This window comes from Bactrocera tryoni, chromosome 2, assembly GCF_016617805.1.
Source record: "Bactrocera tryoni isolate S06 chromosome 2, CSIRO_BtryS06_freeze2, whole genome shotgun sequence".
Lineage (NCBI taxonomy): Eukaryota > Metazoa > Arthropoda > Insecta > Diptera > Tephritidae > Bactrocera > Bactrocera tryoni.
The window spans coordinates 33,142,422-33,159,406 of NC_052500.1; the positions used below are offsets into that span (position 1 = coordinate 33,142,422).

The 16,985-nt window shown below is 37.5% G+C and overlaps 1 protein-coding gene across 2 annotated transcripts; it reads right to left on the reverse strand.

Moving 5' to 3' along the window:
• Positions 1-10,697: 10,697 nt before the first annotated feature.
• Positions 10,698-16,878, reverse strand: LOC120768248 (serine palmitoyltransferase 2). 2 transcript variants are annotated; one of them, XM_040094839.1, is made up of 4 exons: positions 16,626-16,878; positions 12,162-13,262; positions 11,820-12,082; positions 10,698-11,749 (listed from the first exon to the last, which is right to left on the reverse strand). In XM_040094839.1, exons 1-4 carry the CDS (start codon positions 16,821-16,823, stop codon positions 11,533-11,535), a joined length of 1,779 nt encoding a protein of 592 aa, XP_039950773.1. In that variant the 5' UTR covers positions 16,824-16,878; the 3' UTR covers positions 10,698-11,532. The 2 variants fall into 2 exon arrangements, with proteins under 2 accessions (XP_039950773.1, XP_039950774.1); XM_040094840.1 differs by lacking the exon at positions 16,626-16,878 and adding an exon at positions 13,877-14,397.
• Between the last annotated feature and the right edge of the window lie 107 nt (positions 16,879-16,985).

Below are 16,985 nucleotides of genomic sequence, written 5' to 3' on the forward strand. Positions count from 1 at the left end.
AATGAATTTTCGCGCGAAATTTAAATTAAAAAGTCTGACAGTAGTTTGCCCATAGTAGTACATCTATAATATACCTTATATTAATCTACAGAAAGGAAACACAATTGGGGTGACTTGGTACTTGATATTGGTGCAAACTCACAAAACCTACTAATTCTCTCGAAATTTTCTTAAAAATTCTGCTAAAATTCTAATTTACCGGTAAAGCTTTAAGCAAGTAACAAATAATATCCGCATTTAATTACATTTAAGCGAAAATTCATTTTATCTCTATTTTCATGCAATCGAAAGTCAGCCTTTACAAGATGGATGAAGTACAATATATTTCACTTTAATAAGAGAAGAAACCGAAAATAATGGCCTCTTTTTCTCAATACTTGAATGAAGGACTTTAAATGTGCCCACCTACACTGAAAACGTGGAAAGGTGAAGACGGATAGCAAACAAGTTAATTACCGTGAGAAGATAAAACAACTATTCGTAGAAAAAGGCAAGCTGTTTTCTGGCTGCTAAAGACCACAAAAACGTAAACAAGCTGCAGGACAATTCGCGTCAAAAGGTGCACAGTGGTATCAAAGTGCAAATATTACTATACAAATTAGTGGGACTTCTTTTTCGCGTTTTCCTTAAAATAAAATTGGGTTGTGGTAATGTTACTCCTTTAAACGAGGGTACAAGGTTTGGATGATGTGTGCATGGTCAGGTTATTGCCTAGATTTTGATGTTTACACGGGAAGACAGGGTGCTAGCGTTGAAACTGACTTAGGTGGTAAAGTTGTAAGAAATTTTTGCGAAAATTTGAAACACAAAAATCATAAAGTCTATTTTGACAATTATTTCAAAGGTTACCTTTTGCAAGTTAAATTACGAGAAGATAATATTTTCGCGTGTGGAACTGTGAACTCAAATAGAAAGTTCTTACCAACGCTAAAAGAAGACAAGCATTTGCAAAGAGGAGAACTCATCCGGTAGAGTGACACAAAAATATCTTTTTTGAAATGGAAAGATAAGAGATCAGTTTTCATGTTATCAAATTATCATGACCCTAAGGATGTCGGAAAAGTTACCCGCCGAGAGCGTGATGGTACCAGTATTGAAGTATCATGTCCGGAATCAGTGAAAGATTACAATGCGAATATGAACTTCGTTGATAAATTCGATCAACTGAAAGGAAGTTATGCTGTTGATAGAAAATCCCACAAGTGGTGGCACAGGATTTTCTTTCATTTTCTTGATTGTAGTATTGTCAATGCTTTTTTTATTTATAAAGAACTACAGCCCTCTTCACGCAGGGCTTTGAAAGCATTCAGACGAAGCGTATACCAGGGTCTACTGGCCCCAGCATATGTCAGGGGCAAACGAAGGCCCGAATCAGTGAACAGCAACCGCAATTCTACAGCTTCTTCTACAGGCCCTGCATTTATAAAACGTCACAAGCCAACAGTCCCTTCAGAAATTCGTCTTGAATCCAGTCGCCATCAACCTGAAAGAAGCACATCAAGAAGATGCTGTCTATGCAGCACTAAAATATTTCCAGTCCGTACTGTATGGCAGTGTAGTAAATGCAAACTGCCTCTTTGTCTAGGCAAGGGAAAAGCTTGTGTTTCAGATTTTCATGAATTTACCTTAGTTTCGTTCCGGAGAATTTCATTATATCGTAATGTATAATATTAATAAACAATATAAGTAACTCATAATTGTTTTGTTTCTATCAATAGTCACGGTGGTTAGTGCCACTAACTACAAGTATAATTCCAAATGTCAACTGTTGGAATTGTTCCCAAAACCTCAGCAGTTAGATCTCGTCCCCTAAATAACTCACTTGCCTTTCATAATTCTTCAAATCCTATAAAGATCAGCCTCGTGTCGGTTGGATGGGAGGGATGGTACAATAAATATAAAGCAATCAAATACACTATAAAGCGTTATCCATTTCGAAGTTCCCTATTCGTTTAAAGGAAAAATACAGAAACTTCAAATTTATAAGGGAATGTTTATTATCATTCGATAGAACTTTCTTTGGCATTTTTTTTTTTGAAGATTATCTCTTTCAAATGTTCGCCGCGGCTACATCTCAGAAGGTCCATCCGTTGAAACCAATTTTCGATGATTTGTTTGAGCGTTTCGACTGGTAACTGCCGAATGACACAAGTGATGTTTTGCCACAAGACATGGATCGAGTCGGGATTGTCCACATAGACTTTAAACTTTACAGATAACCACAGCAAAAAGCCCGACGAGTGATATCACACGATCTCGGTGTCGGATACTCTTGGGACTTTTCAAGAGGCCTTAGAGAGAAACAATATCGCTAGCGAAGGTCGAGCAACTTCAGTTCTTGACAAGCTATATTTTATACGCTTTCAATTTAAGATTTCGACGCGAAATGCGCCATCTCGTTCCATACGTCAGACCGAGTCGAATCGACTGTTCACGATCTTCGTGTACACTCTCAACTACGGCTACTATATTTTCATGACTACGTACTGGGGTGGTCTATTCTGTCGAATATTTTCCAATAATGAATGCTGGGTCTCGAGATTGTTGATGTTTGCGAATAGTACGCTCAAGAGGCCGATTATGTTGACCATAAGTTGAGCGAAGAGCGCGAAACACATTCTTTACAGAACGTGAATTTTCGTAATAAAGTTGAATGATTAGTAAACGTTGTTCAGGGGTAAGTCTTTCGTTGATGAAATGCCAAACAATACTGAACAAAAATAACAAAACAGCTTGACATGACTCCCCCGTGATCTTTCTTTGACAGGCTATTGAAAAAAGTATATCTACTTGGATCACCAGTTATAATAACGACTGACCGACATAGCTAGTCCGCTTATATTGGTGAAAACGAAACTCCATGGAAAGAGCATCAATTTACTTAAATTCGGTACCCATTAGATCCCTTACTGTTTTTCACTTTTAGTATGTAGAAAAAATTTACGCACTTCTTCCTTAGAAGCTGGCCACTGTGAATAAACGGGCGTTAAGGCCAAATGCCAAGTACCCGAAAAGGACACTCACAAGAGCACTGTAAAGGATGGTCTGTGGCATGCGGTCGATACAGCAAAAGGGTAGCAATATGTCCTTGTAACAGTTTTTGTCGGGTTTCTTGTGTTTATTTTGTCACAGTGAATTTTGTTTCATTCTTCACGTTCACATTCATTGAAGAAGATTTCGTAAAAATAGCAACAAGAAGCTGAAGTTGTTCAAGAAAACGGTAACGAGCAGAAGGACACTTTAATGCCAATCGCTATGAGCATTGTTGTTATTTTTGTACACTTTTGCACTTGTTATTTATTCTTCAACAAACCTCCTATAACATGTTTTATACACAAGGCAATCAAGTCCCACTGGGTATTATTTCTTTGTACTTTCGAATTGGTTTTGCCAGAAAGTTTTGTCCGCTCTTATGTCTTATCTGTGTATATATTGAGCCAATATTAGAAAACTAGGTGCAAATCAGCCCACATAACTTTTCAATTTATCAACTGTGACATGAAAAGAAATATTCACATCCAACGCTTAACGAATTACCAGTTATTTGTGATATCCTAGGTATGCCGAACGTTTCACTGAAGATATGAAATTCAAGATTTTTCAACCTAGGCACTGCCGAGGAAAAAGGGTTGAGGTAAGGTGAGTCTCTTCCAGACAACTTTTGCAATTTACGTCTGCCAAAAAGCTTAGCTTCAACACATTTATACAAAAAAAATAGTATTGGAGAAGAATCAGGCTTCTAATGCTTAGCCGCAAAGAGACTACGGAGCTCCTAATTATCCAACCTGATGATGTTGAGACGAGCTGCACTTTGGAACCGTACATCTACTGCTCCATTGGTTGCAATCACCGTTGATCCAAAATCTTGGAAATATATTTGATGAAACAACATTCCCTCTTCAACCTCAATTGTAAACTCAGGTGAGTATGGGTTTTAAATTTTTCGGTAAACTCTTTTAAGAAGCAAAACGAATTATCTACTGGTTTTTGGAAATGGTTGATTTGTTCGGGTTTGGTACTAAACCTCAATAGCTGATCTGTAGCTCGTTGAAATCTTTACCAAATGGGATTTATAAAGCGCAGCCAAGCCCGAACTTGAGTTACCTTACTTCTTCCACTTTTCATTTGTTAGTGGCCTTCTACTTTTTCTGAGATAACTTTGAAAAGTGTTAGATTTAGTCAACTGCACAAAAGTATCAGTATAATACTATCTAATTCGAAAACAAGTATTTGTAGAGTGCTCTTGAAAAACAAAATCAGATGAGGTGCAAGTGTAGAAATATTTTTAAACTCGGTTTTTGCTGATGCGTTGTGTTGTATCTTATTTTATTTATTATGCTTGTTATCTATTTGGGTAGGATTTTTGAGGCAGCTTTATTGCTGTCTAAGTCTGTTATGACGACAATGGGCGGTCGCACCGGTTGAAGTTGGGTTGGTTCGCGACTCGAACGCTCTGTTGATCGTTGAACATAGTGGCGGTTCTAATTTAAACCAAAACAATGGCATTGGTTGTGGCGTGAAATTGAGGAACAATGCGCAAAGGAAAAAAGGCACATCCTTAACAACTGCTGTAGTACACGAAGGGAACAAAATTTGCCAAAAACAAAAGGGACAAATTTTGTGAGCAAGTATTCTTAAGGGGCCCCGTAGCAGCCCTTCTAGTGTTTCGGCATTAAGTGTGTAAATGTGTAATTTGTCTTTAATTTGTTCGATTTGTAATTTAATTATGTAGCTTATGCGAAGAGTTAGAGCCTAGAACACAGACGAACATACTAGAAATATTGTCTAAATTTACGCGGGATCTCTTTATTTTAGTTTAAAAGAAGAGAAGAGAGTATTCTCTCCCATATTAGAGCGGCAATACTGCATTTTGAAAACCAAACAAAAAGTATTTAGTCCCATTATCGAGCTATTTCGCTCGCTGGAAACTGATTATGATCGATAAACGTGCAAGAAATGATACTCCCGATCCAATATCATCAAGCTGGGGATAATTCGGAGATCCGCTGCGGTCTAGCACTTCACCTCTGTCTTTAGCTCGACACTGCTTTATACCACATACAGCACTTTTGTTGTAGCTAAATATTTTAATGAACGGCAATTCTAAAAGTGGATTTCACATCTTCAGTGAATTGTTCGGCATATCTTGTAGATTACTGGAGATTTAAGTTACTCAAGGTCTTGAATGCAGATATTTCTTTAAATGTTGAATGAAATATCATGTGGACCCATTTGCACACCTAATAACTCACTTTATACACAGATTGATGGGGTGGTGTCCTCCCCCTCTATATCTCGGAACTTCCTCAACCACCGAATGGAATTTTCTTCACCTCATATGCGAATAATCGTACGATATTTACATCAGGCGACGGAATTGATGGTATGTGTTCAAACGTGAGGTCTTCCTCTTTCTCTGCTTCCCCCGGCGGGTACTGCGTCGAATACTTTCAGAGCTGGTGTGTTTTCGTCCATTCGGACAACATAGCCAGCATAGCCGCTGTCTTTTAATTCGCTGAACTACTCGTATGTCAATGTCGTCCTGTACAGCTCATCGTTCCATCGAATGCGATATTCGCCGTGACCAATGCGCAAAGGACCATAAATCTTTCGCAGAACTTTTCTCTCGAAAACTCTCCAAGTCTCTGCACCATATAGCAGGTCGGGAATAATGAGTGACTTATAGAGTTTGGTTTTCATTCGTCGAGAGAAGACTTGACTTCTCAATTGCCTACTCAGTCCGAAGTAGCACCTGTTGGCAAGAGTTATCCTGCGTTGGATTTCGCGGGCTGACATTGTTGGTGGTGTTTATACTGGTTCCCAAATATACGAAACTATCTTCAACTTCAAAGTTATGACTGTGAACAGTGACGCGAGTGCCAAGTCGCGAGTGCGACGACTGTTTGTTTGATGACAGGAGATATTTCGTCTTGCCCTCGTTCACTGCCACATCCATTTACTTTGTTCTTTATTTATTGTGGAGAAAGAAGAACTAACGCGGGTGTTGAGGCCAATGATATCAATATTATCGGCATACGCCAGCAGCAGTACGCTCTTATAAAATACTTACCTGCTCGATTAAGTTCTGCAGCTCGAATTATTTTCTCCAGCAGCAGATTGAAGAAGTCGCACGATAGAGAGTCGCCTTGTCTGAAACCTCGTTTGGTATCGAACGGCTCGGAGAGGTCCTTCCCGATCCTGACGGAGCTTTTGATGTTGCTCAACGTCAGTTTACACAGCCGTATTAGTTTTGCGGGGATACCAAATTCAGACATCGCGGCATAAAAGCAGCTCCTTTTCGTGCTGTCGAAAGCAGCCTTGAAAACGAAGAAGAGGTAGAGTGTGTCGATTCTTCTTTCATGGGTCTTTTCCAAGATTTGGCGCATGGTGAATATCTGGTCGGTTGATTTTCCAGGTCTAAAGCCACATTGATAAGGTCCAATCAGTTTGTTGACGGTGGACTTTAATCTTTCACACAATACGCTCGATAGAACCTTATATGCGATGTTGAGGAGGCTAATCCCACGGTAGCTGGCGCAAATTGTGGGGTCACCTTTTTTATGGATTGGGCATAGCACACTTAAATTCCAATCGTTGGGCATGCTTTCGTCCGACCATATTTTACAAAGAAGCTGATGCATGCTCCTTATCAGTTCTTCGCCTCCGTGTTTGAATAGCTCGGCCGGCAATCCGTCGGCCCCCGCCGCTTTGTTGTTCTTCAGGTGGGCAATTGCTATTCGAACTTCTTCATGGTCGGGCATCGTCATCGACTGTTGAATCGAGTTCGCCTTCTCCTGGCGTTGTGCGTTCACTGCCATTCAGCAGGCTGGAAAAGTGTTCCCTCCATAATTTAAATATGCTCTGGGCATCGGTCACTAGATCACCTTTAGGGGTTGTACAAGAGTATGCTCCGGTCTTGAAACCTTCTGTTAGCTGCCGAATTTTTCGATACATTTTTCGACCATAACCCCTGTCGGCCAGCTTGTCAAGCTCTTCATACTCACGCATTTCGACCTCTTTCTTTTTCTGTCTGCAAATGCATCTCGCTTCCCTCTTCAACTCTCGGTATCTATCCCATCCCGCACGTGTTGTGGTCGATCGTAACGTTGCGAGGTAGGCAGTCTGTTTTCTCTCCGCTGCGACACGGCACTCCTCGTCGTACCTGCTGTTCTTTTGCATTTTCCGAAAACCGATGGTTTCGGTTGAAGCTGTACGTATGGAGTTTGAAATGGCGTCGCACAGTTCCCTTATACCGAGTTGTTGACGAGTACTCCCAGAGAGCAGGAGTGTACGCCTAGTAGAAAATCGCTCGACTATCTTTTGTGATTGCAGCTTTTCGACGTCGAACCTTCTTTGTGTTCGTTGACGTGCGTTTTTTGCTGCACAGAGGCGGGTGCGAATCTAGGCTGCAACAAGATCGTGGTCCGTGTCGATGTTAGGACCTCGGAGCGTACGCACGTCTAGAACACTGGGGACGTGTCTTCCGTCAATCACAACATTATCGATCTGGTTGGTGGCTTCTCGATCCGGAGACAGCCGGGTAGCTGGATGTATTTTCTTGTGCTGGAATCTAGTACTACAAATAACCATATTTCGGGCCCCGGCGAAGTCGGAGGCTGAATTTACCGACCGTAGTGCCAAAGATACCGTCTTTGCCCACCCTGGCGTTAAAATCGTCAAACACGATTTTGATATCACGGCGGGGGCAGCTCTCATAGGTGCGCTCCAAGCACTCATTGAAGGTATCTTTGGTTACATCGTCCTTCTCTTCCGTCGGGGCGTGGGCACAAATCAGCGATATGTTGAAGAACCTTTCTTTGATGCGGATTGTGGCTTAACGTTCATCCACCGGAGTGAATGATAGTACTCGGCTTACACCAAACTTGTGCTCCTTTATATGGCTACTGTAGTAAATGCCACAAGGACCTACTCGCCTCCGTCCTTGTCCCGTCCATCGCATTTCTTGGACGACGGTGATGTCAGCCTTTATTTTCACGAGGACATCAACCAGCTGGGCAGCGGCACCTTCCCAATTAAGGGGTCGGACATTCCACGTGCATGCCCTCAATTCGTAGTCCTTGTTTCATTTGCCATGGTCGTCATCAAAAGGGGGGTCTCTCATCCGAGGCTGTTTCAACGTTTTCATTGGGGGTGTTTTTTTACGTGGCGGGTCCCAAGCCCGGCGCACAACCCTTGTAGGGAATGTTTCGCCTTCTCACTTTAGCTCGCCTTCGAACGGATGTTCTTAAGCTACCCAGAGGATACTTGGTCAAAGACCGGAAGTCGTGAGCATATGTAAAAGAATCGTTTCTGGCCACTCCCAAGTGAATGGCGACCAGAGGACTTTCCTCACTTGCGTGAACTTCTACACATGACTCCATCCTCCAACAGTAAAACACGGGGATGCTGGAGTTTTGGTGTAGATGGTAGGTCAGAATCTTCTTAAAGAAAATTAAAAATTAAAAAACGTTCAAAAATTTGGAATAGAGAACGACTACCACTTTCAACATTACAACGACACCAACCATACCGCAAAAATTGTTCGACTCTACCTTAGTCCCTCGATCGAACATTAATGGGACCACTTGGATTGACGTTCGAGAACACCATGTCTCATCAAAAAAATGGTCTAAGCAAATACTTCTTGATTAATGGAAGAAAGTTAAATCAAATGTTACGAAAAAAGTAGTTCATTTAATGCAGAAACGTTTACAAGAAGTTATTAAAAATAACGGTAAACATATAACAAAATATAAAATATGTTTTTTTCGCCTATAATGAAATTTTAAATAATGTGACGGTGACTTTTGTCCATAGGAAATATGTAAAGTTTTTAAATTTTTTTTTTGTACAATTTCATTTAAAATAAAGACTTTTATGTTTTTAAACTTTTGTATTTTTAATGTTTTATGGGCCTGACCTCTCTTCAAACATTGTTAATACCAAATGACGGTGACTTTTGTCCAGCAATTAACTAATCAAATTTATTGAGAACAAATTAAAAATATTTTTTTTTTACAGTTTTACCCATGTTTTGCTTTTTTTTGTATTTTATTTTCATTTGTTTTCAAATTCACGATATTAGCATGTAAAAAAATAAGGACACTTCGTGATTTATTAAAAAAATACAATATTAAGTAAAAAAAGTAACTGGTTTTCATTCAGAAGTGATGATATTAATTACTTATTAGTTTACTAATTAGTTTGTTAAAAATCCCTCGTTATTTAAAATTGATCAACACCGCTTTGGCATAGAATTAAGTATGTTTCGGCAGACGGAAACTGGAACTGCATTCAATGAAATTTTAATTTGTTGAAAAAACTCTTCATTATTACTTGGACACTTTTCTATTAACGAAACTTTCACTGTATACCACAAATTTTCAATGGATTTTAGATCCAAGGACTGCGGTGACCACTCCATTTTTGACCCTAAACCACTCTTTCATACACTTAGCCGTGTTTTTAGGGTCGTTGTCCTGCTTAATATCCACCTAAGTGGCATATTGTCTTCAGCGTACTGTAGCGTAAATTCTTGTAGTATTGCCACATAATCGGTTACCTTCAGGGGACCTGTATCCTATGCAGTGACCCCAGACCATGAAAACGATCCCCATACCATAATGTTTCCACCAACATGTTTAGCGGTCTTTATCGTATACTTAGGGTTATAGGCAGCAATATTCGGTCCTCTTACATAATGAATACCTCAAATTACGTCATTTTTCTTTAGGCCAAAGAACATGTCCTTCGGCAAACTTAAGTTTTTGTTGCATGTTCATTTTTTGCAACATAAACCCTTTTCTCGTACTTCGGTCTTTCATATTTTCCTTTATAAGTACTTTGCGGTTAGTTGATGGATCAACATCAATATTCAAATCACATTTTGTAAGTTTTGACGAAATGAATTGATTTTTTTTTAGCATAGCAAACTCGTACTTTTCTATACGAATTTCCTTGCTTCACTAAATATTTAATATGTTCTCTAGTTTTCGAATCGCAGTGCTTATCCTTTCCCATATCGATACAATAAAAAGAAAAACCAGGTCTAAATTGATTGGTATTAAAACCAAAAGTATTATTCTTGCCTTATCTCTGCAAAAAAACACATTTCAGTAAAACTATTTTTGCTACTGATTTTAAATAGCACGCTGTCCTTATTAAATCGCACAACTGCTTGCGGACTTTGTTAAGAGCAAAATGGCTTTTTACGAAATGTGTGCAAATACTATGCTTTCGGTAACGGAATCTGTATTTATAAATAAGGAGTAAAAAAATGCCGTTAACTGGCGGAAATTTTCATGACTTACTACAATTTTATTCTTGTTTTGTTTTTATGCATCCCTGTCCTTGTTCTTTTTCACATAACTGTATATCGGAACCTACAACAACGAAATCTTCTATGCAATATTCCTCACTGCAACCGTACAATATTCGAACAAATTCTTTAGATCGGATAACTAAAACATATAACTGCCATACAAACTGAGCGATCATAATCCAGTCTCGCATGGAATATTTTGTTTTTGTGAAGGGTATTATAGCTTCGGTACAACTTCTTGTTAATACTCTATAAAGGATATGTGTATTTCTGTGTTCACTACTTCCTTCATCACAAGTCAATACTTAGGGCAGAGCTTTGGGAAAACAGAGAATAATTCAAATATTAGACACATCATTGTAACATGTATATTATATTACTTTGGTTGAGGATACTTTGTTGATTGTTCGACTTTATTATAATTATTTCATTATAAGTAGTTTAATTAAGAGTAAACTAAAAATACAAATGAAATAAAATACATAAATAATCATGCAATATTATACACAAAACGACATTGCTTCATAAAAATTAGCACAAAATACTTGCAATATATAAAATGGCAATAATAAACTTTGCCACTCTAGCATTATGAATAGCGTGGTTCAATGTAGTTATTGTAATTATTGTAATGTTGACAGCAACAGCAGTGGACTGGACCAGCATTTGTACGCGTAAATATTTATTGATAATATATATAAATAAATGCTAACGTTACAGTACTATCAAGTAACAATTCATAAATAGAAGAATTTTATCGAAAATGTTTCATACTCTATTCTATAATCCAATCACAAATGTTGCCAGCCGATTTGTTTATTTATCATTTACATTTTTGAACCGGATCGACAATACATACGAACAAAATACGTCCGTATTTGCGCTTTCAGTATTTAAACAGTGATCAATTGCAATTAACTGTAAAACTGTTAACTGTGATTTATTTTCTATTTATATTAGAGTAATGCATTGTTTGCATATTGAAAATGTTTATGTAAATTTAACATTGGTGCAGATATTCAGCTTGTATGCAGCAAAAGCTACTAAATACAACTACATATATACTTTTTAGGTTAACGGTTGGGGAAAACTATGTGTCTGCTTTATTAGTGACACTTAAATACACACACAAATATCATGACGCACTTTAGAAGCACTATGTGGATATCTGCGCTTTGTTTGCGAGTTTCGTTTGCGGGGGTTGTGCTTATTCAATACTCAATTGGATTGGGTTCGCGAGGTTTCCGCGAGTACTTTAAGCCCAGGGTATCACTGATCTCGTCAATGACATCTAGTGCATAGTCTAATTGTTCTTTGGTATGTGCTGCCGATAGACAGTAGCGTATACGCCCCTCCATGATTGGCGTCGCCGGGAAACCAACACCTACGACAGCGATGTGGCGTGTTGTTAATGTGCGTACAACGGCACTGTAAAGATATATCACAAATCGGTTAATTATGGCAATGCACAGCACGCAAAAATGTAGTCGAAACTTACCCGATTTTTGAAAATAGGTAAACCAACATGGGCACTACCGGCGAGTCCTCATGCCCGTAGGTAATTACACCCATTTGTGCTAAGCGCCGACGGAAATAGCGTGTATTACGCGCCAGCTGGTTAATCTTCTGACGCCCGGTATCGGTGCCATCCAAACCCATTATCATACTCATCGAAGTGTAGATCTGCTGGGCAATTGGCGGTGACATGCTACTGGCATAGCAATGTGCATGACTGTTTGTGCGCAAATAGTCGATTAAACGCTGTAAAAACAATAACGCAAACAATGCAGGCTTAGCAAACACGAAACACCTACAATGGCACACACACGAGTGTGCTTACCTTTGAACCGGCAATATAGCCACCAGCACTACCGAAACTTTTCGTGAAGGTACCCATCAATATGTCGACATCGTTAGGATCCACGCCGAAATAATCCACGGCACCACCGCCATTCGGACCCATTGCGCCAATGCTGTGTGCTTCATCCAAGTACAAGTAAGCTTTATACTTTTTCTTCAAAGCAATAATCTCTGGTAAGCGCACAATGGAACCCTCCATACTGAAAACACCTTCCACCAAAATCAAGATCTTCTTCCATGGTTTACCACCTGCTTTCGGATTGCCATGCACCACATTGTGGCGCAAGACACGTTCTAAGTCGGGCATGTTATTATGCTTAAACACTTTGGTGGTAGCGCCAGATAGCCGCAAACCCAAAATAATCGAAGCGTGATTCTTTTCATCGCTCAACACCAAACAACCCGGCGAAATGAGTGCTGGTAAATTCAGCGCATTTGTCGCAAATCCCATGCCAAATACGATCGCATCTTCTACACCCAAATAACGTGCGGTCAATCGTTCCAAATCCAAATGCAGTTGTGTTGTACCCAACTCTACACGTGACGATGTCAAAGCTAAACCCATTTCGCGTGCAGTATTTTCAGATTGTTCTGCGCAGGGACCTTTCGCATCGGCAAAACCCAAATAGTTGTATGAACCCAGGTTTAAACAACGTGTTTCAGTGCCAGTAAACTGAAAACTCCAGCCATAATCCTTCGTTACACGATCCTTGAGTGTTACCTCATCACCAGGTACACTGCATATGGGACGATTCCAACAATCGCGCACACGTCGGTATACATAACGCGAGTAGAAACTCTCAAAGGCATCATAGAGTGTTACGTAGCCCTCACGATTTTCTTCTTTTGCAACCTTCGGCACGAAAAGCAACTGGTTTATATAGCCGAGTATCATAAGCAAATAGAAGCCCAGATATGTGAGGCAGGCAGTATGAAGCGGTACTTCCTCGAATGACGTCTTGGTGGTGTGCTCGTCAGCCAATTCTTTTAATTTTTTCGCTGGCGTAAACAACGCTTCACTACTGTTAGGGCATACTTTGCCTTTCGCTTGTTGACAAGTCGTAGAGTTAGTGGAGCAATTCTAAAAAAAAAATTCCAATTTTCTAATTATTATTAAATTTCATAACCTTAAAATTAATTTACCTACAAAATTAACTCTGATATTTAACTTGATGGAGTCGTCATAATTTATGTGCTACATATGTATTGGACATGTAAATATGTACATAAGTACATATATGTATACTGGTGATCACATAATTAGGAATACTTATTTTTATTACAAAAAATGGTTTACAATTTTTCTTTCCATTTGATCAAAACATTAATGAATCAAAGCAGTGTAAACCACTGATTTTGCGAACGAATGCTCCATTGCTACGCTCTAAAGGACACTTTTCCTCCAAGAATTTGTAAATAGTAATTTTTAACAGTTCTCCAACAACTCTTTTTACGACCAACGTTTAAAAGTTTTGTTATTTCAATTTGAAGATTTAGTTAGTATATAAAGAATCACAAACTTTGCTGCAAGTTTTTGTGTTAAAATATTGAGATTTCAATAAAAAAAAAAAAGTATGTAACTAAGCGGCAAAACACCCAAATGCAAGAAATTCAGCAAGCCACAGAATTTCAGTAAAAGTTTTAGTGCTTTATCGCTCAAACTAGTGCTACCCTTTTTACAGTGTCATTACTTACCATTGTAATTTATACCGAGTCCCAAACGAGAACTAAATGACAAAAACTTTGTACTGAAACGCATGATTTTTTAACTTTATTTTGCTCTTAATTATGTGACCACCAGTATATGTTACTCAAAATTAGTCATTATGTGTTATTGTTGTGGAATCAAGAAGACCACAAAAGTTAAGTGCAGCTTAATTTTGATATATTTTTCAAGGAAATGATTAAAAGTGCAGGAATCACCTACATTTTTCAGTTATCAATAACATCATTTAAGTATAATCAACAGTAATTGATTAAATGAATGTGGTTCACAAGGTGATAACAACACAATTAGTTTCACGGTTAGTTTGGTCAAAGATATTCAAATATGTCAATACATCTGCAGCATTAGTGTTAATAAAAAGTACAAAATAAAATCCGGGGGTTAAATTGCAGTTTTTTAATTGCATGAGTCACACGAAAAAAGAGACAAATTATTACTCAACAAGTTTACTTATCGCAAAAGCGTCAATCTACTGATAACAGCTGAATACAAAGATAAATTTTACAATGCGTAAGAATATAAAATTTATTTCTAACCAACACCACTAAAAACGCGATAGTTTCTTACAGGTTTCTATAGTTTTCTAACGATTCCTAGAAAAGATCAAGACATTTTCAAAATATTTGTGATGTTTCCTTTTCAAGCAAGAAAGAAAGGCAAACGAAAAAAAAAGAAAATGTCAAAACATTTGCATTCCAATATGGGACATTGGAAAGCGGCAAACAACAAAAAGGGCGAATGTCATGCATTTTTGAATTCTCAAAGAAGTTCACTGCATAAAAACACATAAACCACAGTATATACAGTAGATAACCTTTCCGTGGTAGCTTTCTGAGGGGTGAATAACGGCCATCTTGGATTTTCAGAGGTAGCAACGCAGTGCTGTATATATCGAGGCAGTAAATACTTAGCAAATTTATGCTATTAAATAACAAAACTATAAATATTGTTGCTTAATATAAAAGGAAATTATTTATTAATGACATATATTTACTAATATTTGATTTAAACGCCATAATGTATCATGTTTCGCCCATAAAAATATCATTTACTGATAGTTAGATATTCTTTATGTAGTGAGTTCTTATTAATAAAAAGCAGCCCTGTTCTTAGATTTCTCGGTGGTGAGTTTTCTTCTGAATGTATTTGTTTTCAATTGACAGACAGAAAACATAAAACGGTTTGTATTCGTAAGTTTTTGAAATATTATTACCAATAATTTTAATTTGGAAAGAAGATATTTAGGCATTTGAAGCTGAATTTTTAATACATCGTTCTAATTCTCATCCATATACTATTTTTGATAATTTATTTTTGAATATTTAAGTTTTGCATTTTCCACACCACCCCAGAGGTTTGCAATAAAGCGCGTTACAGACTTTTTTTAGGTGTTCGGTTCTCCGGTAGGCCTATTTTCACCTTTTCAACTTAAAATAAAAATAATTAATAATTTACATAAAATTTAATAAAAATATTGCACAAAATAATTTAATAATTAATAAAGATTTCTAAGCCCTCACAATAGATGCATCCAAAATCCTACAATTCTATTAAATATATTAAATTTTATTTTAGAAGGGGGAGGTAGTTACCTATGTGAAATGCTCAAAAATTTGATGTGCCGAAAATGAGGGCTGGCTGCCTGCCTATTAAAAATTCTTAAAAGAAAAATATGTTCTAATTCTTATAAAAAGTATTTTAAAACGTCGGGTTGTGAATTTTCGTAGCAATAAAAAGGCTCTACAATTTTTAATATAAACTTTATTATTAACACTAATATGTATTCTTATTAAAAACTTCGACATATCTTTCATTTCAAACTCAATTTCCAATTGATGTTTTCCTATAACAGCTAACGAGTTGTCAATTTGTATATGTCAAACGACAAATTACCACCCAGGATTGTATCCTACTGCATGCAAAAATTTGGAAATACTTGAAGCGTGTTTAAAAATTCCTACAAAAAAAAAACATAACTGATTTAACATTAAACAACAACTAATATCCCAATAAAATTGAACAGATATGCAAAGTAATTCAATATAATCACTTAAATAACGTAAACACTTGCATTATTTAATATCTTTTAAAGTCTCGGTCATCAAAATTTAAAATTTATATGTAGTTTAAATGCTAACACAACACCCTGATTACCATGAAAGTAGCAAAAAAAGTGTAACACAACACCCTAAGATTTTCTAGAGGTGAGTATATGTATGTAAACAAAGAAAAGGTTTATTACTGTATATACTGAGACATAAAAAATTTCTAAAACAATTATAAAAGATAATTAACACTTTTACACATTTTATTCATTTGCCTGCCTTTTTAAATTCACAATTTCGGAATAGCAGAGAAGGGCGTGACATACATACATAAGTATGTGCAAACATACAAGGCAATATCACGTCATTATTCCAGCACATGTAAAAGCGTGCATATTTACACAATTTGGCCACCAAAATTCCAGCTTTATCTATAGTATTTTATCGCTTCACAAGTGAGCAAAGAAATCAACGGCTCGCATATCACACAGCACACACTCTCAGGTAGATCAATTACTGCTCACATGTACGCAACAGTCTGCACAAATACTTCACTCAATTTAAAAACTTTAACTTTTGCCGATTTCTACGATATTAACACCATAATGAGGGCAAAAACCATTTGAAATCAACATGAACTTCTCAATAAATACAGGTTACTTTTGTACTCTACCTTCACGCAACCATTAGCAGGATTCGCTTCTGTCTCATTGACCTTGAAACCATTTTTACGTGCACGCAGATCTCCACTACCACAATTGGGCATATCCGCCACTAAGTTTCCTTGCATTTTGTTGCAATAATTAACAAAATCACTATTTTGCTGATGTTCTTGAACAACTCCACTATTGTCACCGTATGAGTTACCCATTCTGCCTTCTTCTTAACACTAATTCTAATTTATTCCAATATTTCAATGCTTCCTTTCCATTATTGCATCTCCGCATTTTCGCTTTCACACAAATCAGAGAACGTAGAAATATATCTACGGTATAACGGTTCTACTAATGAGTGTGAATGCAAAAACTATATA

What these genes read in the sequence shown, in the direction of transcription:
- LOC120768248 (XM_040094839.1), bottom strand. Translation starts at nt 16,823, where the DNA reads ATGGGTAACTCATACGGTGACAATAGTGGAGTTGTTCAAGAACATCAG. An exon ending in CTGCTAATGGTTGCGTGAAG is followed by an intron (nt 13,263 to 16,625) that starts GTAGAGTACAAA and finishes TTTTTTTTTTAG; the next exon opens with AATTGCTCCACTAACTCTAC. An exon ending in GCTATATTGCCGGTTCAAAG is followed by an intron (nt 12,083 to 12,161) that starts GTAAGCACACTC and finishes TTGTTTTTACAG; the next exon opens with CGTTTAATCGACTATTTGCG.